The 22,908-nt window shown below is 37.5% G+C and overlaps 1 protein-coding gene across 16 annotated transcripts in view; it reads right to left on the bottom strand.

The window, feature by feature from the left end:
• Positions 1–22,908, bottom strand: part of SPAG9 (sperm associated antigen 9) — a 149,585-nt gene that overhangs the window by 27,768 nt on the left and 98,909 nt on the right. For 4 of the 16 annotated variants that reach the window (XM_043962930.1, XM_043962937.1, XM_043962945.1 and 1 more), the window contains 13 exons: positions 16,996–17,194; positions 16,433–16,532; positions 14,543–14,664; positions 12,783–12,794; positions 11,299–11,313; positions 10,611–10,668; positions 7,955–8,107; positions 7,600–7,651; positions 5,425–5,555; positions 2,291–2,347; positions 2,116–2,127; positions 1,069–1,242; positions 176–305 (listed from right to left, as the gene is read on the bottom strand). In XM_043962930.1, coding sequence (XP_043818865.1) covers positions 176–305; positions 1,069–1,242; positions 2,116–2,127; positions 2,291–2,347; positions 5,425–5,555; positions 7,600–7,651; positions 7,955–8,107; positions 10,611–10,668; positions 11,299–11,313; positions 12,783–12,794; positions 14,543–14,664; positions 16,433–16,532; positions 16,996–17,194 — 1,215 coding nt within the window. The remainder of the gene's footprint in view (positions 1–175; positions 306–1,068; positions 1,243–2,115; positions 2,128–2,290; positions 2,348–5,424; positions 5,556–7,599; positions 7,652–7,954; positions 8,108–10,610; positions 10,669–11,298; positions 11,314–12,782; positions 12,795–14,542; positions 14,665–16,432; positions 16,533–16,995; positions 17,195–22,908) is intronic. The other 12 variants (XM_043962936.1, XM_043962940.1, XM_043962942.1 and 9 more) reach the window with 7 other exon arrangements.

Raw genomic sequence — 22,908 nt, 5'->3', positions numbered from 1 at the left:
TAGCTGTGTGACCCTGGGCAAGTCACTTAACCCTCATTGCCCCACCCCAAAAAAAAAAAAGAAAAAAAAAGATAGTATCTAACCACACAGCTTTTCATGAGCAGGCTTTATATATAAAGTACATGAATGAACACAGATATAGCTTTCCATTGTGTTCAGCATCTCAATAGTGTACCTGTTTGTACTTCTGGGGCAAACTCCAGCCAAAAGCTTGCACTCTGCCATCTTCCTTCTGAACATGCGCCTTCACCTGACGGTACTGTTCTCTCTTCTGTTCTCTTCGAGAAGCTAAACTGGCTTCAGTTCTAGACAAGAGGGAATTTTAAAAAGAAAACAAAATCTTTATGTCCACCATTGCATATTCCTTTTAATTCACCATTTACCTAATCATGAAATAAAGTGAAGTACAAAGACTTTTTGAACTCAAATGCTGTTTTGAAAGACATTTTCTCTTGATGTTTAAAATGTACCCATTTCACATCTGTGTAATGATACCAGATTACCAGTTTATTTTAATCGGCTGGCATATATACAACTGAAATAAGATGAATCTTCAGCCAAGCATGTTCACTAATGTTTCAAGTTTTAGCCATGCAGAAAATATCAACTCTTACATTTATTTAACCTCCCTCCTCACTTACCTAAAAAGTCACTATTAAAAAAAATTACTAAAAAGACAATTTTCTTAAAATAAAAATCATGGTTCTCTAATCGTTTTTTTTTTGCTTCAAAAGCACAAAAATTCAAGGCAACTTTAATCTTATTTTAAAAAATAAAGATAATTTCCCCATATTTGTTAGCTTAGGTCATAAGCCTAAATAATTCAGCATCAAGAAAGGCTAATAAATGTTTATAAAATACAAAAGTCTTAGAAGAATTTCAAGTGCTCCTCTTTGATTCCTTTTTCCATGTGAAAACTGGCCAAACTATTTCTATTAAAAAGCAATTTACTTGCAGATTTTTATCTTAATTGTTCATAACTTCTGGCACATAATAATATGACATTCTGCAAGTTTTCCAACCCACAGAGCATGACCATCTCAAGAACCAAGGCCTGAAGGCACTTACTCTTCACTAAGGAAGTCAAAAGCTTTCGATTTATCCCCAGGTAGTTGAGATAAAGTGCTGCTTCTTTTCTTGACAGAGGGGGTAACATGGGAAGTTGGTGCATTATATTTTAGATTAACTGGGGGTTCAGGCTTCTTGGAGGTATTACTTGAAGAACTAAAAAGTCGGCTGAAACTGAAACGAGAAAACAAAAATGTCGTGTTTAACTTGAAAAACCAATCCTAACTTTACACCAACTCTTTTAGATTATGGCAAAGACAAAGTGCTTTGAGGCATGATGGGTTAGAACTGGAAGACTGTCTATATTAAATTCCATATGAATTTGCAGCTCCTCTTAGCAGTGTTAGCAATCCAGGCTCAGATATTCAGAGATAAGGAGAAGTAACGCTTGGCATGGAAGGTCCTAAGAAACATGGAAATTTATGTTCCTAGTTAAAATAACGGAAGAAATCTCCTTCACTCTCCTGAATGACTGTTGAGGGAAGGCCATCTTATGTAGCAGATGTTTGGGTCACATTCGTAATAAGATGCTACCAGTACCAAGTAAAAAGTGGGTGCTGGTGAGGGCAAGATAAAGTAACAGCACCCAACCTCAGTCTAGACTCAATGTTCCAACTCTTACAATAAAGTGATAAAATGTAATTTTGCACTAGTCTCATTTTTCTGATTAAACAGAAATGCAATAAGCTAATCGAACATCAAGTAGAGCAATTACAACTAAATGCAGGTGACAAGTTCACTGGAAAAGGACATGTCATAAGCACAGTAACACAATCATCATAGCATAACCAAATGCAAAAGTTCAACACACAAACACTACTCAAACCCCACAAACACTATGTTTCCCATCTGAACTTCAAAATATCTTATCAATCACTGAACCAATGGATCAATACTTAATGGGGACCCATTCTGTCATCCACTTCATGAATTCATCATCATTTCAAGGCAATTAGGCATAGACTTTCACTAGTTCACTAAATGCATAACCAACACTAGAGGATGCAGCTTACGAGATCTTATTTTTGTCTTCAAGAACAGCCTTACCCAGTTGGCATGCTAAGTGTCAAAAAGAAAAGGTTCAATTTAGCAATCTTTACATGACAATATAGGGAAAAAATTGAATAGGATATAAAAACTACCGATGACAAGTCATTTTAAAAATATGACTTCCTAACTTTCAAGTGTTCTTTACTATTCTGACTTGTTTTTAGATACTCACAATTGCCAAATGCTTGACCTTTTTTTTTCCTGCATGGCTGGATTTTCTCTTGATGCCCTAAAGAAAAAGTAAAATATGCACATATAAAGTCACACACCAAAAATGAGACTCATGCTGACATAGAGTGGACGTGTCTGCTTTTTTTGTGTGTGTAGGCTGTTATTTTTTAAATAATGACTGAGATAGTACTTTACTGTTTATATGTAATGTTTCGTAGACAAAATCTCATTTGGGCCTCATACAACAATCCTTTTAGTTAAGTACCATGGGTGGTATCATGAAGAGACTAAGCCTCAAAGAGACAGGATTTGAACCCAGAACTTTCTGATTCCCAGTTCAGTGCTTTACTACATCACACACCTCTTTTTGTCCAACAAGTGACCTTCAATATTTTTAAAAAGGACTTTTTTAGGGGCAGCTAGATGGCGTGGTGGATAGAGCACCGGCCCTGGATTCAGGAGTACCTGAGTTCAAATCTGCCCTCAGACACTTAACACTTACTAGCTCTGTGACCCTGGGCAAGTCACTTAACCCCAAATGCCCCACAAACAAACAAACAAACAAACAAATAAACAAACAAAAAAAAAAGGATTTTTTTAAAAGATAGGGTTTCTCGGGGCAGCTAGGTGGCACAGTGGATAGAGCACCGGCCCTGGAGTCAGGAGTACCTGAGTTCAAATCCGGCCTCAGACACTTAACACTTACTAGCTGTGTGACCCTGGGCAAGTCACTTAACCCCAATTGCCTCACTAAAAACAAAACAAAAAACAAAAAAGATAGGGTTTCTCTATATTGGCTAGGCTGAAGGGCAGGGGCTACTCATGGGCCCAGTTCCACTAAGGTTACACAGAAACTTCAACCTGCTCTGTTTCCAACCTGGGCTAGTTTGCCCCTTCTCCTAGGAGCTTACTATACTGACCCTGACCTGGTTGATGGGCATAGCCCCCTGAAGCTCACAACTCCTGAGGTTGTCTCACTCAAGCTTGGGATAGCTAGCACTAGAGGCATGTGCCTCTGTCCCTGGCTGGCACTGAGTATTTATTCCAGTTTCCATCAGGAGACTGAAGCTTCCTTAACAAATCATCTTTGTATCAATGGCACCACCTCCTACATCTCAAATGTTGCCACCTTGGTGGCAACTCCATAAATAGTCAGCAAATACTGAACAGAAAGTACTTCACTATTTGGTACTAACTGTAATTTGGGCAGGTTAAAAAGTGTTTAGTGATCCTAGAAACACTGAAAAGCTACCAAAACTCCGGTGTAGCAAGGGCGGGGGGGGTGGGGGGTGGGGGGGTGGGGGGGGGGGAAAGAGAAGAATGAAAAAGTGAGGATGACTGGTACTTGGATGGAATTTTACCAAAGATACACTTTGCTCCTCTGAGTTGGAAAAAGGATGAAAAATTCACCTATGCAGTCAGGAGCTTTGCTCTCTTGCTTCAAAAAATTGAGGCAAATTTTTTTTTTTGGGGGGGGTGGTGGGGGTGAGGCAATTGGGGTTAAGTGACTTGCCCAGGGTCACACAGCTAGTAAGTGTCTGAGACCGGATTTGAATTCAGGTCCTCCTGACTCCAGGGCCAGTGCTCTATCCACTGTGCCACCCAGCTGCCCCTGAGGCAATTTTTAAAAGCTTCGGAAGCATTAAAAACATTAACAACAATTTACTTTTAGTTTGGAAACCAAATGGACAAACTAAGACTAATAAGGAAGTGGGATTAATGAGGTTAGTAAAATATGAATTCAAACTTTTAATTTAAGGAATGGTTAGAAACTCTAAAATGACCTGGGAACAAACTAAAACCTCTTTTGGAGCTGGGAAACACAATGTGCACAGAAGACAGGCTGTGTGAAATATTAAAATACTACTACTTCTAAAAAGAAAAAAGTCTGGCATAATCATCAATTAATGTTGAATATTAAAGGCTACAGAGTCAGTATGGTAGTTAATAACTGGCCTCAGAACCATAAAGATCTGCATTCAAGTCTTGCCTCCAGAACCTATTGGCCTACATGGTAGCAAGTCACTTAGCTTCTCAGTAATCTAAGTTTATACAGAAAATGCTGACCTGCATTTAGACAGAGGAAACGGCTTTACCCAGGAGTTCCTCAGAGGTGTCAAACATGAAGGCCTCAGGCTGTATGTGGCCCACCACACTCCTAAATCTAGCCTTAACTAGATGAATATATAATTGGAAATATTTAACAACATAAATGGAAATATAATAAAACAGTTCAGTACATCATTTTTATAAGGGAAATATTTTCTCCCTAAAGAAAAATACTCAATACCAAGGAAGTCAATACTGTGGGAAAGAAAACATGCTACATAATTCTAAGTCCAACTGAATAGGAGTGCTCCATTAAGAAAATCCAATTAGTGAAAACTCAAAATTAAAATGTATGATGATTTAGCATGACAAAGATTATTCACTTTACAAAATTATTCACACAAAAGAATTCTTTTAAATAGTAAGCTCCTTTTGTTATTTAAGACAGAATTTAAAAAAAAACAACCTTTATCTACATTCAACTTTCAAGGAACATGCCTTTTATGTTGGGTAAAGCCTAGTTGATCTGTATTAGGTACATGTGACCAACAGATGGCAGTAATAGGTGACAGAAGAAGTACTTTATGTGAAAAGCAAGAGGGAAGAATTCAAACAGGCACTATAACACTTCTGAAAAAGTGAAAATAAAATTTTCTTTCCTGACATCACTTATTAAGTGCTCTCAGATCATGGATGTAGAATGTGGGCTCAATGTTTTGGTTTGTTTTTCTGAACTTTTTTTTTTCCTTTAAAAAAACTGGGGGGTGGGGGAGAGGAGGTTAAGAAAGGAATGTGGAAAAAACCAAATGTCATAAAAAAAATCTAAATGAATAATAAAGTACCATCAGGATGATGAGTACTTATTCTTTTCTAATGAGCTAACAACTATTGCTAAGCTACCAAGATGACATTAGTGAAGTCACATGAACACAACCCTCATTGGTCCAATTTTGTTACTAGTTTGGGACCATTCATCTGAGCATAAGCTTAGTAGAGTAAGCAAATGACAAGGCAGAGGTCTAATGACTAAAGGATTAAATGAGACAACAAAACAATAGCACAAATATGTACCCTTCCAACACTAACCTTATCATCTCTGTCCATCGCACAGCTTCTTGAAGCTCCATCAACCTCTCTTTATACTGGTTTCTTTCCATGAGGACACGTGCCATCTCTACTCGAGTAAAGCGTTTCCTCTGAGCTGTGGGTATGTCACTCTACAAAGAAAGGAAAAAACAACAGGATTACTCTGTAGGTTTGGATCTGAAGAGATCCAGAAATGTTATACTCTGCTTATGGAATTTTAAAAAATGAGTTTTGTGTAACTTTTTCAAATATCTGGTCATCCATTCCACATTTGTGTGTGCACCCAATAGTTTTCTAGATTGCCTCAAGCCTTCTAAGAAAAATGTTTTTTAAAAAAATTTTAACCACACTTGTGATTTCATCAGTATAGGGAGGAAGCCCTTCGACCAATGAGGGTGAGCACCTGCTATGCAACTTCTAGTCTTAAAGGGCTGCCAGAGCATTGAGAGGTCATGTGACTTGCCTAGGATCACATAGCCAGTCAGTGTGAGATCACTCTAAGGTCAACTCTCTATCCATTCTGCCATGTTAAATGTCTAAAAATTAAACACATAAAATGACTATAATTTGCTACCTTATAGGGATTAATAGGGATGAAGGTAAATTATTCAAGTATTAGTGATTAAGTGAGGGCACAGATACAGAAAACCAGCTAGTAATACAAAGTGTAAATAATTAGATACTAATTAAAATATCATGTAAGAATTTGACCCAGTGATTCTACAGTGTAGGGAACATCGCAAATACATAATAAGCAGTTACTGATTGCTTGTTGATATCTTCAAGTAGAACAATGACAAAAAAACAGCATCATGTACACCAAAATATAGCAGCACTTTCTGTAATAGCAAAAAACTGGAAAGAGGGTAGACAGATGTCCATTAATTGGGGAGTGCCTAAACTGTAGTATATGAATGTAATGGAATATTTGTGTGCTTCAAGAAATGATGAATATTAGACTATGAAAGATTTATATGAACTGATGAAAAGTGAAGTAAGAAGAACCAAGAAAATTATATACACCACCAATAATGTTAACTACAAAGAACAAGAACAAAACACCAGAAAAATGCAAAATTTTAAGGACCACCCATACACAACATACGATTACAGGATCAGAGGTTTAGAATTAAAAGGAACATTCCTGGTTATCTGCCTCATTTTACAGATAAAGAAACAGGACTGGACTTGCCCATGAGTGAGGGAGGATGAATGCATACTCTAAAGAATTTACAGGGGATTGTGGACAAAAGCCCTATAGGTTAGGGTTTGGATGAATGGCAACCTTTCTCCAACTGAACAAGAAAACAGATTCGGTGAATTAAGTTTATTGCAAATTAACAATAATGAACATGGAGAGAAAATGAATATTACTCTGATTGGTTGGCCCAGTTAGTGAGGTTATCACACTAATTTGCCGAGAGCTAAGATGAAAAGAAGGACCTCTTCACAGGGGTGCAGTGGTAGATTTTAACTAGCTGGGGGTGGTAGTGTACATGATGCATTTTAGAGTTTAATCTTTGCATAAACTTAGACCACTGCCCCAAAAGTAGCACAAAGCACATATCATATTAGTAGAGAATGAGCCACTGTCACCTTTCTTTAAAGGCAATATGGGAATATGATGATTAACTAGCAAGTATATACTAACTATATTACTGTCACCAGTGAGTTCCATAATTCTGTCATATGATGGTGATATGTATGTGTGTGTTGTGTGTGTGTGTGGGGGGGGTCAAGCAAAAACTCTAGGATTGTGTTGAACAATGCTGAGGTTATACAAGGGACCCTTTAACCATGTTGTCAACAAAACAGCATCCGTTTTTCTTTACAGGGTTTTACTCCCTTGTTTGAGGACAGCTAGGTGATGCAGCAGATAGAGTGCTGGGCTAAATCTAGCCTCGGACACTTAGCTATGTGACCCTGGATAAATCACTTAACCCTGTTGGCCTAAGTTTCCTCATCTGTAAAATGAACTTAAGAAGGAAATGGTAAACCAAAAACCCCTAAGGGAGTCACGAAGAGTCAGACACGACTGAAAATGACTAAACAACAATATTCCCTATTTAAAATGCTACAACTCCAAACTAAGTGAACCACCCTTCTCTACAATACAGGCTGCAGTACAATGGGAAAAAAGCTTTTCATACAGACACGGTAAAATGCTATACCTACATCATCATCATCTTTTGCTTTCTGCCTTGCTTCTTCAGCTTCTGCTCGAGCTCTGGCCAAAAAAAAAAAAAAAAGAAGAAGAAAAAAATGATTCAAACTGAGTTAAAGGCATCTTTTTGAAAAGTACAAAACCATGATTAAGTACTAAAAGGTTGCCACTATTTAATTGGTAATATCTCTTTCAACAAGATTTTTTAAAGGCTTATTTAACTACCCCCTTTCAGGGCAAGTTATTCTAATGCTATGCCTACAAATAAATCAAGGTTAAAGGAAAACCATGATGGAATGAATGTTTCAAATTCCATAACTAAATCCAATTTAAGGTGAAGCTATTTAAAGCAATGGCACCACTTACTTTCTAAGCTCTTCTTCCAATTCTTTGTTTTTCTCTTCCAGTTTCAGTTTGGCTTGCTTCACAGCCTCTAGTTCTCCTTGTAGCACATCCTTCTCACAGGTCAACTCATCCACTTTTGCTATCAGATCATTCTTCACTACATTCAAAGCATTTCTACATAGCAAATATTTGAAAATCATAGTTCACAATATAAATGCTAATTTTTGCACTAACAAAACCAATACTACTAAAATTAGAAGTAATGCAGGAAACTGAGTAAAAAATTTTATACCAAGTTTCTAGGATAGAGGTCTCATTTCTAAAATATATAGGAACTGAATCAAATTGATAAGAATAAGAGTAATTTCCCAACTGATAGATGGTGAAAGGATATGAATAGGTAGTTTTCAGAAGAAATCAAAGCTATCAAAAACCATGTTAAAAATGCTCCAAATCAGGCAGCTAGGTGGTACAGTGGATAAAGCACCAGTCCTGGATTCAGGAGGACCTGAGTTCAAATCCAACTTTGGACACTTGACACTTACTAGCTGTGTGACCCTGGGCAAGTCGCTTAACCCCAATTGACCCACCCCCAAAAAAAAATAAGAAAGGAAAAAGAAAAAGAAAAAAGAAATTAAGGGAATGGTTTCAGAGAAACCTGGGAAGACTTGGATGAAATGATGAGAACAATCTATTGTAAAGATATTATAAAGATAATCAGCTGTGAAAGGCTTTAGCAACTATGATCAACACAATGATCCACACCACAATTTCAAAGGATTCATTCCAGATAGAGAAGTGAAGGACTCAGGAGCACAGACCAAAGCATATTTTTTTCCTCCTTCTTTCTTTTTTTCTCCTTTTTTGGGGGGTGGGGGAGAGGGGGGGGGAATAGGAAGCAGCATGAGGAGAAACATGGATAATTTGGTAATTTGTTTTCCATGAGTACACATATTTGCTGTAAGTTTTTTTTTCCCTTGCCTCCTTAGTGAATGGGGGTAGGGTATGGGAGAAAATTTGGAATGAAAAAAAAAATAAACGTATTTTCTGTGTTTTAATAAGTAAATAAAGCAAAAATATTATGAATGCTATTTTCTAGCACATGCCACAAAAATCACATTAACATAGCATTTTAAAAAGTTATCATGTGAGATACATATCTTATGAAGAAACTGAAGCTGACAGAAGTTAAACCACTGGCTCCAAGTCCCACAACTTACTGTCAAAGCTAAGATTCGACCAAGGTCACTCCATTAGGCTTCTTTGTGTTATAGTCAAAGAAAACCAAAGCGGTGCTTGCTTTCTTAGCATTTAACTGCAATAGAACTAAATGGTAACAACAGAGGAAAACTTAAGGGTTACCCATTGCTGTTTTTGCAAACAGAAAAAATATAGGAAACAATCATGTGAAAGAAAAATTCTGGTGTATATCGTGGCCTCTTCCCATTCAGAGGAATAAGATATTAAACAAGTGGCACAATGCAAACAATGAAAACAAAGCAATTGTAAAAATAAATCTGAAAAAAAATATTTTAAGATGGTTTTAATAAAAGTACTCTTGGTGACTTGCCCTGAAAAACAACTCATGTAACCATTGTCTTTAATGAAGACATAAAGACACAAACAAATTGCAAAGGAATTTGGGAAATCTAACTTTTGGGCAAATTCTGTCCTTGCACAGAAGCCATCTTATTTTCAATCCATTTGTCTCATAAAAATACAAATTTAATGAATATTGTGGAATTGAGAAATTGACCAGACTTTAGGATGTGACAACAAGGTGGTTTAGCAGATGACTGGTCTTGGAGTCAGAAAGACTTAAGGTGAATATCATCTTCAATATTTAGTAGGCCTGGGACTTGGGGTAAGTCATTTAACCTTTCTCAGCTTCAGTCTCCCCATCTATAAAATAAGCATGGGGGCAGCTAGGTGGCACAGTGGATGAAGCACCAGCCCTGGATTCAGGAAGACCTGAGTTCAAATCCAGCCTCAGACACTTGACACTTACTACCTATGTGACCCTGGGCAAGTCACTTAACCCTTATTGGCCCTCCCCCGCCAAAGTTTTAAAATGTATAAAATAAGGATAACAATAACACTTCTACCTCACAGGGTTGTTATAAGAATGAAACTAGATATGACATGTAAAGAAGCCCAGTGGATAAGACACTTGACTTGGAGTCAGAAAAACCCAAGTTCAAACCTTGGCCTCAGATATGTATATAGCTATGTGCCAGATATAGCTATGTGACTATGGTTATGTGATTTCAACTCTGTGAGCCTCAGTTTCCTCATTTGTAAAATTAGAAAAATAGCATCTACTTCACAGGGTTGTTGTGAGGACTAATGGAATAGCATATATTAAGTGCTTAAAAAACCTTAATAATGCTATATGAATGCAAGCTATTGCTATTATCATTATAATATGTCAGAAACTGAGAAGCTATAGGTAAGCACACCACTTGGTCTCCAAGACAAGCCACCAAAACGGAGACTGACATGCATACAAAGGCCAGAAAGGAATCAAGACCTAGGGTGCACCAAAAGAAGCAAATGTATGCACTATATATATAGCATGTGCTCTAATTAGATATAGGTAAAAATGGAGAAGAGAAGAGGTGGTTGAAGTAATTGATGAAACTTTAGTTTGTTTGATTAAAATTCTGTGAATACGTACTTGGTTTCCAAGAGTTGTGTGTTTTCCAGAATAAGATTCTCAACTTCACGACCCATTCCTTCAAAACAAGAAAAAAGATAATAGTGAATTTAGTTTTAAAAATGGCTAACTTAAAACTATGCTAATCATTAATATTATTTTATATTTAACCCGTTTGTTTTTAATTTCATTTGGCAAACATCCCCATAGATTAAGCACCTATAAAACTTCCAGCACAACAGGCCACAAATTGTATTAGTTTAGCCTTCATAATTGATGTTTTCTTCCCTTTCCATAGATAATTTTTTTTTAAATCAAGAATTCTGCTAAATATCAAAACAGGAGATTGTAGTTTATATAGAGCTGACACTCAACCCAATTAACAATTAGATGAAATGATGATGATGATGATGTAAAAACATGAGTCAATTTGAATTACTAAAAATATCAATGAGGAAATGAAAGGAGTAGATCTGAAAAGCTTTATACTTTATGTTATATATATGTACTCATATACTTTGTATAATATACTTTAGATCATATGTAGATAGTATAAATTAACTTAAGGGCTTGAATTCAAATCTTTTTTTTAAAGGTAGATTATGCTTCTAATACATTAAAATACAGTTTACAAATAGAGGGAATGTTTAAACAAAAGACAGCGAAAGTGAAAAAGCTTTGCAGTACCCCAAAGCAGATGGCACCTTACCCAAGAAATTATGGTCTTAAAGCCCATGCATCCCGTGTAGAGCAAAAACAAAGAACAAGAAACGTTTCATGTAAGAAACAGTATGAGTGTAGATTACCTATATAGTTTTATGAACTTTGTGAAAAACACAGCTAATATAACAAAGACTGGGAATCACAATGGTATGGTTGGAGGACACTAATGTGAGGGCAGGGAGAAGTGATGGAGAAGGTGTTCTGTGGCTTAGGAAGATGACCTACTATTGGTAAGCCCTTTCCAGGAATGCTGCAAACTCTGAAGTCCAAACAAATATTTTTCCTATTTTGCCTTATATTGAAAATAAATATGCTTAGATTAAAGTCTGTAAATCAGTTGGTTTGTAGTAGATTTTTTTTTCATGAAAGTGTCAAATCTATTATGATCAGGTTTGGTAATTTTAGAGACATTTAAAAAATCTACATACATTACATTCAAAGAAACAACTTCCATAGTTAACTTTGTGGAAAATAAAAGTTTCCACCTGTAGCACAGTAAGAAAAATGGAGGTAAAACTATGATTAGAGGGCTCATATAAACCCCAAAAAGGTTTTTTAAAAAAGTATGTGTGTTCTGTCTCCCTTGTGTACACACAGACACAGAGACACACACCCACAACCCACATACTGCACTGACCCTGAAGTATTCAAAAGCAGTTTCTGGAAACAAAAGGCTGCAATGACAACTGCAATATTTTTAACTTCTCAGTCAGGGGGCTGTTGGGTCAAAAGACCACAAAGAGATAATTAAGGAAAGCATAGTTAAGTTAGCAAACCGCTCATGAAGAAAATATTTTTAATAGTTAAAAGGAATTTAAATATAAAACAAAAAAATGAATCAGTGTCTTCAAAGAGAAGGGGATTCACTCACTGAGATCAAATGAGATAACATTTACAAAAAGTATATAGCACAATGTCTGGCACATAGTAGCCATTATATAAATGCTTATTTCTTTCTCTTCCTTTCCCCACTAAATAATACATATTAGATAAAACGATTAGGCTCCATAAAATTTTTTTAAAAGATATTTTTAAAATAATTTAAAATTTAAAATCAGAAATAGTTTAATCTGACATCTATTTTATTCACTGTTAAGAAATGTTTTGTCTTCAGATACTGAAAAAGGCTCCAAATTTCAAATTCAAACTAAGCCTTTTAGTTAACATTTAAATACTTAAACATGCATTAACATAGTATGAAATAATTTCTTTATAAATAATTTAATAATAAAAGTACATACATGGAAGAAAGAGACTCTAGTTTAGTTTGCAAAAAAGAAAAATCCTAGCTAACCATGTTTGCTGAAATTTTTACACAAATTGGGAAAAAAGGCTTAAAAGCTGAAGAAATATGCAGGGCAAAAAATATCAGTGAGCAGAAAAATGAAGAGAATGCACTGAATGACAACAGCAGCCAAGAACGCCTAGCTGTAGAAGCAGCAAGTTGAATGCATTTAAAAACATACACACCAGAATATTCCCCTGGGTAAGCAGCCCAAGAGAAAAGACATTGGAGAATCTCAATTAGCTTATTTTAGGAGACTAATAACTAAGCTCACATTAATTTCAAATGAGAGAGAAAAGAAATGGTTAACCAAACCGGATATTAACAGATGGCACTATAGCCCCAAAACATTCAAGATGTAATATGGAAAACACATTCATATATTGTACTCTGTGAAATGTATAGTTAATAAAAACATACTTCCAATAAATATTTCTATTGAAATAAATTTCCAAGATATGATTAACATGAATAAATAGATAAGAAAAGTATCATTTTAAATGAAACACAATGTTTCTTCCATTCCAAAAGCAATACAAACCTAATGGAAATTTGGATAGCCCGGGTTTCATTAAAATTCTTAAACGAAACATAATCTTAGGTTAGGTTTTTTGTTTTTCATAGGCAGAAACCCATCATTTTTGATGGTGGGAAGGACGATTTAAAAAATATACCCTTGGGGCAGCTAGGTGGCACAGTGGATAGAGCACCGACCCTGGATTCAGGAGTACCTGAGTTCAAATGCGGCCTCAGATACTTAACACTTACTAGCTGTGTGACCCTGGGCAAGTCACTTAACCCCAATTGCCTCACTAAAAAAAATAAAAATAAAAAATATACCCTTGCATAGTTTTGGAAGAGAAGATCTGATAACTTACAAAAACTTAGCAGAGTAAAAGATACTCATCTATTTGAATCAAGATAAAGGATACACACCTTCTCGTTTGACTTTTATATTATTAGAAAGTGATCAAGCAAAATGACCTAGTTATCAAGGGGATGGTAGTTTAAGGAAATCTATAGGCTAGTATATGCAAGGGGCAGATGGATTGATATCAATCTATCAGACAGTGAAAAATGTTTTGTAACTTGTCATTTCTAGCTTTCTTATTTAAAGCACTCTTGATTTGTTTATCAATTCAGAGTTGCTAAAAAGGACTAAAATCTAAGAACTATTATTTATCAACCACCAAACACCTGGAAAATTAGGCTCATTAACCAAAAAGGTAAAGGTATAAACACAACACTTAAGTTTAAACTTTCTTGAGCCATAGGAAATATAGATCTAGAGGCAAGCTATTATTTTCCCGTTAAAGAGTATTTGCTAAATGGAAAACCAAGTTTTCCATTATTATGTTTAAAAAAAATTTTCCAGTCTTATGATTGTTGTTGTTGTTGTTGTTGTTTTTAGTGAGGCAATTGGGGTTAAGTGACTTGCCCAGGGTCACACAGCTAGTAAGTGTTAAGTATCTGAGGCCACATTTGAACTCAGGTACTTCTGACTCCAGGGCCGGTGTCTATCCACTGCGCCACCTAGCTGTCCCCCGGTCTTATGTTTAAAAAAAAGAAATCAAACTACAATATTTGATCATGTCATTTAAGTTGCTTCAGTAATTATTTTTAAAGAAAATCTATATTTTCAGAAGATAAATTTTAAAATCAGAATGTTACTTATTTAAAATATTTATTATCTTTAAGAATGAGAGCTCTTGTAAAATAAGGAAGACAAATACATCTTCAAATAAAGCTAGTCTTTGGATTTATTCAAGAGTGGTTTTTGTTTAAGACCTCCATTATCACAAATATCACCTTCACAATAAGCTATGAGAGTTGTAGCAGCCCTTATAGGGGAGTAATCGGGTTCAGAAGGCTTTATACATTCACAAATTTGGAAACTCTTTTTCTGACCAGTAAAAAAAGAATTTTTTTGCGCAAGCTGCCATACCCAGTAAATCTGCTCCTTCATCTACATCTCCAATCAAGCCAGAGCCAGCTGAAGATAATTCTTCAAAGAGAGATTCTGTATTTCTGTCAAAAGCTTTATTCTCTATACCTTTGGTAGGAGTACTGTGCAAAAGAAAAACAAACAATTATGGTCTTTTACAACACTGTAAAATGGATATTTGAGCTACATTATTTGGGAATAAAACAATTATTTAATTTCAATATAACATAAATGATTATTGGGTAGGTCCTTTCTAAGTTTGGACTTTTAGTTCAGAGAATTTATTAAATATTAGTCAACATTTGCAGGGAGTTAGGAACAAGAGAATGAGGTTTCCACAAAAATCTATCAGGATAATTGTCTTAAGATGTGCAGAAATTTAGACTTAAACAATGAATGAAAGAAATTATCCCAAAGCCTTGAATTTTAGTGTAATTTCAAATATACAGTATTAACTAATTCTTATTTTATCAGTCCCACAAATAAATAATCTACCTAGGGAGAGTGCCACACAAGATGATGTCTTTCCTCTGTTAATCATTGATTGTGATTATCACATATAATAACATAAGGAGATTAGGGAAGACATGCAGAAGCAATTAGGAAACACTGCTAGCTGTCCTGAATGAAACACCTCCCTTACCACCAACTTGTTGCTTCACTGAACCCACGATTAACCCTGAGTTGTCATTTTCTACATCTCTACATTGCCCTGGAAGGGGCAGCTAAGTGGTGCAAAGGATAGAACACTGGGCTTGGAGTCAGGAAGATGAGTGTTCCTGAGTTCAAATCTGGCCTCAGACACTTACTAGCTATTGACCCTGGGTAGGTCACTTAACCCTGTTTGCCTCAGTTCCTCATCTGTAAAGTAAGCTGGAGAAGGAAATGGTAAATCAGGATCTTTGCCAAGCAAATCCCAATGGAATTATGAAGAGCCAGACATGACTGAACAACAACAACAACCAGACACTGTCCTGATCCTTGCATCCACTAGTAGCTGACAAATGACAAATGTATAAAGCAACCAATAGGCAGTTTTCTTACGTACAAAAGAGTTCAGTTTCAGGAATAACAGGAACAGGAATTCATTAACTTAATTTAACTAGGCAGCTAAGTGTTGTAGTGGATAGTGTTGCACCTACTAGTCAGGAAGACTTCAGTTTAAATTCTGCCTTGGATACTTCCCACTTATGTGCTCCTAGGCAAGCCAGTAACCTTCTCTCAGTCTCATTTTGCTCCTCTGTAAAATAGGGGTAATTAATACCACCTGCTTCTGAGGATGGTTATGAGGATCAAACAAAACCACTTGTAAAAACCACTGCCCCCCCCCCCCGGGGTGCACAGCTAGGTGGCACAGTGGATAAAGCACTGGCCCTGGAATCAGGAGTACCTGAGTTCAAATCCAGCCTCAGACCCTTGAAACTTACTAGCTGTGTGACCCTGGGCAAGTCACTTAACCCCCATTGCCCTGCAAAAAAAAAAAAAAACAAAAAAACCCAAAACAAAAAAAAACCCAACACTTGGAGGGGTTTGCCATTTCCTTCTCCAGCTCATTTTACAGATGAGGAAACTGAGGCAAGCAGGGTTATGACTTGCCCAGGGTCACCCAGCTAGTAAGCACCTGAGGTAAGATTTGAACTCAGGAAAATGAGTCTTCCTGATTTCAGGCCCAGTATTCTATCTATCCACAGTGCCATCTGGTTGCCCCACCACAACTATTGTCATTGTTAGTCCATAGCAAAGTACCTGAATTTCCCCTTGTAGAATTAAATATGTAAAAACTGACTGAAGGCAGGATGCTTGTAGAAGGAAAAAAAGAATATAAGTATCTCATGCCTTTGTTGCATTTAAATGAAAGGGCTAAGTAACAGAAGCAATATCCTGAAGTACCTTGAGCCTTTATATCCACTGAGCTCTTTATCCATATCCAGCTCAGGAGTGGATTCAATGATTGCTTGCACTTCTGATTTATCTTCATTTTCATTAGAGCCTGAGAAAAGAATAATTTTTATGTAAGCATTAGCCATGAGTATATCATGTAACTATGTCTGCATATTATCATTAAGTTACAAATATTTTTAAGAGTTCTCTTGAACTTTCACATTCCAAAGAACACAAAGAATTAGAGTATACTTGACATGTTTTATCAGAGGTGAGATCAAAACAGAGAAAAGAAAACACAAGTTACAGCCTCTCTAGCTTCTTCAGGGTACAAAAGGCTGGGTATCCCAAGCCAAAACTTCCCTCCTTGCATCCCTCCTTCTCCTTCCTTTCCCTACCTCTGTCATTTTTTAAGGCTGGTTTAAGGTTATCCACCACCATGACTTTGCTTGCTACTGGGTAAGATAAGTTTTTGTTTAGCACTGATACAGGCCACAACCAAAGCCTCATTTTTAAACTGGCATTCTCACTCAACCACAGATGCTACAGAAAGAAAACTAGGAGACACTTACCAATCGACACACTCCTAGTATCTTGAGCTACCTGTACTTCAATATGCTTGCCTATCTCTGATTTATCTGCAGCCTTCAAATATCCTTCATTGTCTTCCTTCAAAGGAGTATCAGGAGGAATTGCTGCAACATCTGAAGCAGCTGTTGATGCTGGAGTAGTTGCCTTTGATCCTCCTTGGCTAATATCAGAAAGTTCATCCTAAAAATTGTAAACATACTTTGTAAATACATTTGAATAACTCAGTCTTACTTTGAATGGGTATATAAAAATGTTGGAAAGTCAAGTTACCCAGAGAATTCTCCAATAAAATGCTCATTTATTTATTTTTGGTGAGGCAATTGGGGTTAAATGACTTGCCCAGCTAGTGTTAAGTGTCTGAGGCCAGATTTGAACTCAGGTCCTCCTGAATCCAAGGCCAGTGTTCTATCCACTGTACCACCTAGCTGCCCCCAATAAAATTTTAAAATATCAAATTATTGAATTAGAGTCACAGAAAACTGAAAAGACAACATTAAATAATATTCACAGATTTTTTTAAACAATCAAGAAATAAGTAGTATATTACTAATGAAAACACAGAAGAAGTGGAGTCAAAGATACTATATTGAAGAAATATATGACTGGAAAGGAGATGGACCAGTGTAACGATTGGAATGACACCACCTGCTGGAGACTTACTGTAGAAAAGCTCCGCCATGAAAGGAAGGTCTTTGAGGGCAAGACCATGTGTCTTTTCTTTGGCGTCAGGAAGTGACGTTTGCTGGAGGGAGGAAGGAGGAAGAGCCTGGCGCTCTGACTGGGGCTCTTTCCTGAGGACTCTAGTGGAGAAGGGAGTGAGAAATGTGCTTTCCCTTTAATAAATAGATAGATGAACGTAGGCCTTTTTCTCTCTCTCTACCAAATTCTTATTCTCCTTAATAAATGCTTAAAAGTCTAACTCTTGCTAAAGCTTAGAATTTATTGGCGACCACTCATTAGATATTTTAGACAGTAAAGCTAGAATTTTAGCTTTATCACCAGCTATGTATTATTATCATTGTCATCATCCTCATTTAGTGTGAGAGTAAAGGGATGATAACCAAACGTACTGCCTGAGTGTTCCAGTTTCACCCATATAATGGCAAGAGATACATGCTCCGACCAAAGGGGGGTAATTCCCTGTGTTGATTTTACAGGATGACAAATCCCAGGATCCTAAAAGATGAAAAAGCATGAGGGGCAGCTAGGTGGCACAGTACATAGAGTACTGGCCATGGAGTCAGGAGGACCTGAGTTCAAATCCAACCTCAGACATTTGATATTAGCTGTGTGACCCTGGGCAAGTCACTTAACCCCAACTGCCTCACCCCTCCAAAAAAAGATGAAAAGGAATGAGATCTCCACTAGGAGAGGTAGTAGCCCATCAATGAGAGCACAGATGTGAAGTATAGAAGCAGACATATTCAATCTGATCAAGTAATGTGTTTGTGTGTGTGTGTCTATGTGTGTGTAGTTGAAAATAAATACATTCTGATGGTTTTAGGTAGATACTGCTTATTATTTTAAGGAAAGCTCCAGCTATTCCTATGCTCTCTAGTATTTTTAATAGGAATGAGTGTTGTATTTTGTCAAATGATTTCTCTGCATCTATTGAGATATGTAACCGGGATTAAGTTAGGTGCATTCCCAATAAGATCAAGGGTGAAACAGGGATGTCCATTATCATCTCTATTATTTAATATTGTACTAGAAATGTTAGCTATAGCAATATGAGAAGGAAAAGGAATTAAAGGAATTAGACTAGGCAAGGAGGAAACAAAACTTTCATTCTTTGCAGATGATATGATGGTATACTTAGAGAATTCTAAAGAATCAACTAAAAAAAAATTACTTTAAACAATTAATAACTTTAGCAAAGTCAGAGGATATAAAATAAACCCACATAAATCATCAGCATTTCTATACGTGACCAACAAAGCTCAGCAGCAAGAGATAGAAAAAGAAATTCCATTTAAAGTAACAGTTAACAATATAAAATACTTGGGAGTCTACCTGCCAGGACAAACCCAGGAACTCTATGAATACAATTACAAAACACTTATCACACAAATAAAATCAGATCTATGTAATTGGAAAATTATCAATTGCTTATGAATGGATAGGCCAAGCTAATATAATAACAGTGACAATTCTACCTAAATTACCTATTCAGTGACATACCAATCAGACTACCTAAAAATTATTTTCTAGAGTTAGAAAAAATAATAATAAAATTCATCTGGAAAAACAAAAAGTCAAGAATATCAAGGGAACTAATGAAAAAAAAAATGCACAGGAAGGTGGGCTAGCCGTACCAAATTTGAAGCTATACTATAAAGCAGCAGTCATCAAAACTATTTGGTACTGGCTAAGAAATAGAGTGGTGGATCAATGGAACAGGTTAGGCACAGGAGACACAGTAGTAAATGACTATAGTAATCTACTGTTTGATAATCCCAAAGACTCCAGCTTTTGGGATAGGAACTCAGTATTTGACAAAAACTGCTGGGAAAACTGGAAGATAGTATGGAAGAAACTAGGTATAGACCAACATCTTACACCTTATACAAAAATAAGGTCAAAATGGGTTCAAGATTTAGACATAAAGGGTGATACCATAGATAAATTAGGCAAGGAAGGAACAGCCAAACTTTTTTTTTGCTATCAGACCTATGATTTCATTAAGAAGTAGAGAGGTGGGGCAGCTAGGTGTCGAAGTGGATAGAGCACCAGCCCTGGAGTCAGGAGGACCTGAGTTCAAATCCAGCCTCAGACACTTAACACTTACTAGCTGTGTGACCCTGGGCAAGTCACTTAACCCCAATTGCCTCGCCAAAAAAAAAAAAAAAGTAGAGAGGTCCCAATGAGGAACTTCTAGCAAAGCAGATCAGCAGCTTCTTGGAAACTTCTAATCTTAGCTGTGTGAGGCTGAGACAATGGTCTCCAGGGACCCAAGGCCAGTATGTGGCAGAGGCAGGTCTGGAGCCCAGTCTTCAGGATTCAAATGTCCCTGGGTTTAATTTTCTCCATGGAGATGATACCCTGCTCTCTCTCTTTCTATTGCCCTTGCCTTTCTCCTGAGTTTTGGCGGTCTGTGTCCAACTGCCTATTAGACATTTCAAAGTGAATGACCCATAGGCATTTCAAACACATGTCCAAACAAAAAGCATTGTCTTTTCTCCAAAACTCACCTCTCTTCTGAACTTCCTTGTTTCTGCCAAGTGTACTACCATCCTTCCAGTCCCCCAGGGTCACAGAGTTATTCTTAATTCTTACACACTCCACATATTCAATCAGTTGCCATATCATGTCATTTCTGCCTCTAAAACATCCCTTTAAAATCTGTTCCCTTCTGTACACTCACACAGTCAACAGCCTGGCTGCCCTAGACTGCTACAATAACCTCTCAACTGGTACTCCCTGTCTCAAGTCTCCTTAACTTCAATCCACTCCGCATACAGCTGATAAAATAATCTTCCTAAAGCATAAGTCTGATCATATCACTCCAACCCCCTCCCCTTTCCAACCTGCCTAGAAATAAACCCTAGTGGCTCTTAATTGTCCCTAGGATCAAACATAAACCTCTCTGTTTGCCCTTAACAACCTGGCCTCAACCTAGCTTTCTAGCCTTATTAAGCATTACTCCTTTTCCCGACTCTTCAGTTCAGCCAAAACGGCCTTCTGGCTGATCATCCTCTGCGTCTCTGCACTAGCTCTCTGCTACCCTGGAAAGGAAGGCACTCCCTCCTCACGAACACCTCTTAGAGCCCCTTCTTTCCTTCAAAAATCAAGCCAAGTGCCACCTTCTATAAGAAGCCCTTTCTCATCCCCATAGCTGTCAGTTCCTCCTCCGATTCGCTCTCTCCTCCCCTCCTCTCTCCCTTCTCCTCCCCCTTCTCTTTCCCTCTCTGTCTCTAACTCTGTCTCTCCCTCCCTCCCTCAGTAAACTCCTTGAGGGTGGGGACCATTTTACTATTACCTTCATTTCCCCAGCATGGTGCTTATCAAGACTGATGGTGAAACATCACTCCGAATTCTGCAGGAGAACACAAGCTAGCTATATGAAAGCTGGGATTTTCTTTTTTTTTTTTGTCTTAATATTTCTAAATTCCTGGCAGTGTTTACACATGACAGGTACTTTAATAAATGCATATTAACTGAATCACTCATTGATATTAACTTTTTCTATAATATATCCCTTAAATATCTTGATCCCTTCATTCTTACCTCAGTCACACAGAGATAATCACAAACTAAATCTCAACATTACCCACAAGGTCCAGAACTTCCGTAATTAGAAATTCAGACATTCCCCTATCTGATCAGAGCCTCCTGTCATTCCAACTCTACCTATGACTCACCCCTCTTAAATCTAGTCTTCACTCACTGAGACCTCCAATCCCTCTATCCCTTACCCCAGCTATGACCTAACTTTCCAATCTCCAACTCCACACTGTACTCTGCTCTTGAATCCTTGCCCCCATTAGTTTTGGCTAATCTCCTGCCAAACCTCAGCTCCAGATTACTTGCACCATCTATTTCCTGTTCCTAATGAAGAGCTGCTGAAGTCTCACAGCCAGGCTCGCCAGGTACACTGCAAAGTCATTTTATCCAACCTCAACCTGGGCTCTTTCTCCCAATGGAGGAATAAAAGGCAGTTCTTTTATCCCTCCACTTTTTTTTCTAGGCTTCGGCTGCCTTTCTCCTTCCTTCCAGCCATGCAGCCTTTTCCTCACACTGGCTGAGTTCCCCCTAGAATGTTCATTTTGAGAAAAGGCCCAGACTAACCACCCTTCATTCTCCAGACTTTACCACCAAGCCTCTCCTCCCTTCCCAAACCCTTCTGTGTTAGCTTCTTTTTACGTGTTACAGATTTTATGTATCATACTCCTTGATTAGAATGTAAGCTCTTTGGGGGGCAAAGACAATCTTTATTTTTATTTCTATCTATATCCCCGTGTTTAGCACATAGTAAACACTTAAATGTTTGTTGGACTTGACTTCATCTCGCTCCCCACAGAAGCCCTTCTCTTCTCCCCTCGAGTCTCTTGCACCTCCCCTACTCTCTCAGCTACAATATTGCCTCTCACTTTACTGAGAAAATTAAGGCTCCCTCCTATCCTATTCTCATCCCCAAATCCCTTGACACATTAGGGCCCACCTAGTTGGTCATTGGAAGAGCTAGGATTCACACCCACATATATATTCAGGTTCTCCATCCAATGTTACATAGCATTAACAAAATGTCTGTCTACTCTGATGACCTATGTGGGGCATTAATGATCAATTGATATAACCACTGGCCTAACCCAATATAGTGAAACCCTATGGAAAGTTGGTCCACAGGGTCAAAAAGTCAGACCTGACTGATCAACTGAACAACAAATATTTTTTCCTGGAGGCAATAAGAAGCCACTGTAGTTTACTGAGTAGGAAAGTAACATGACTGGACCTGAACTTCAGGAAAATCATGTTAATGTCTGAATAGAGGATGGACTGGAGTAGGGAGAGACTGGAAAAAGGCAGAGCCACCAGCAGGGTACTGTAGTAATGAAGGTATGAGGCAATGAAGGCCTGCATTAGAATGATGGCAGTACTAGAGGATACAACAGTGTCTATTCCAGAAATGTTGCCAAGGGGAAATCAAGAGGCCGTGATGACAGCTGGAGACGGGGTCTGGGTGGAGGAGGGTATTGAGAGATGGTGGTAACCTCTAGGTTGTGAGCCTGTGGGACTGGGATGATGATATTGCATTCCATCTTTCCTATTAAGGGAAGACAAGAGAGGAAAGGGTTTGGAGCCAAAGATGGGGAGTTTTGTTTTAGACAAGGTCAGTTTAAGATGTCTGAAAGGCAACTGAAGATTTGAGATTAGAGGTCCACAGAGAGGGGTTG

Source organism: Dromiciops gliroides, chromosome 4 (assembly GCF_019393635.1).
Source record: "Dromiciops gliroides isolate mDroGli1 chromosome 4, mDroGli1.pri, whole genome shotgun sequence".
Classification (NCBI taxonomy): domain Eukaryota; kingdom Metazoa; phylum Chordata; class Mammalia; order Microbiotheria; family Microbiotheriidae; genus Dromiciops; species Dromiciops gliroides.
The sequence above is the reverse complement of the archived record's forward strand: the minus strand, read 5'-3'. Positions and strand labels throughout refer to the sequence as shown.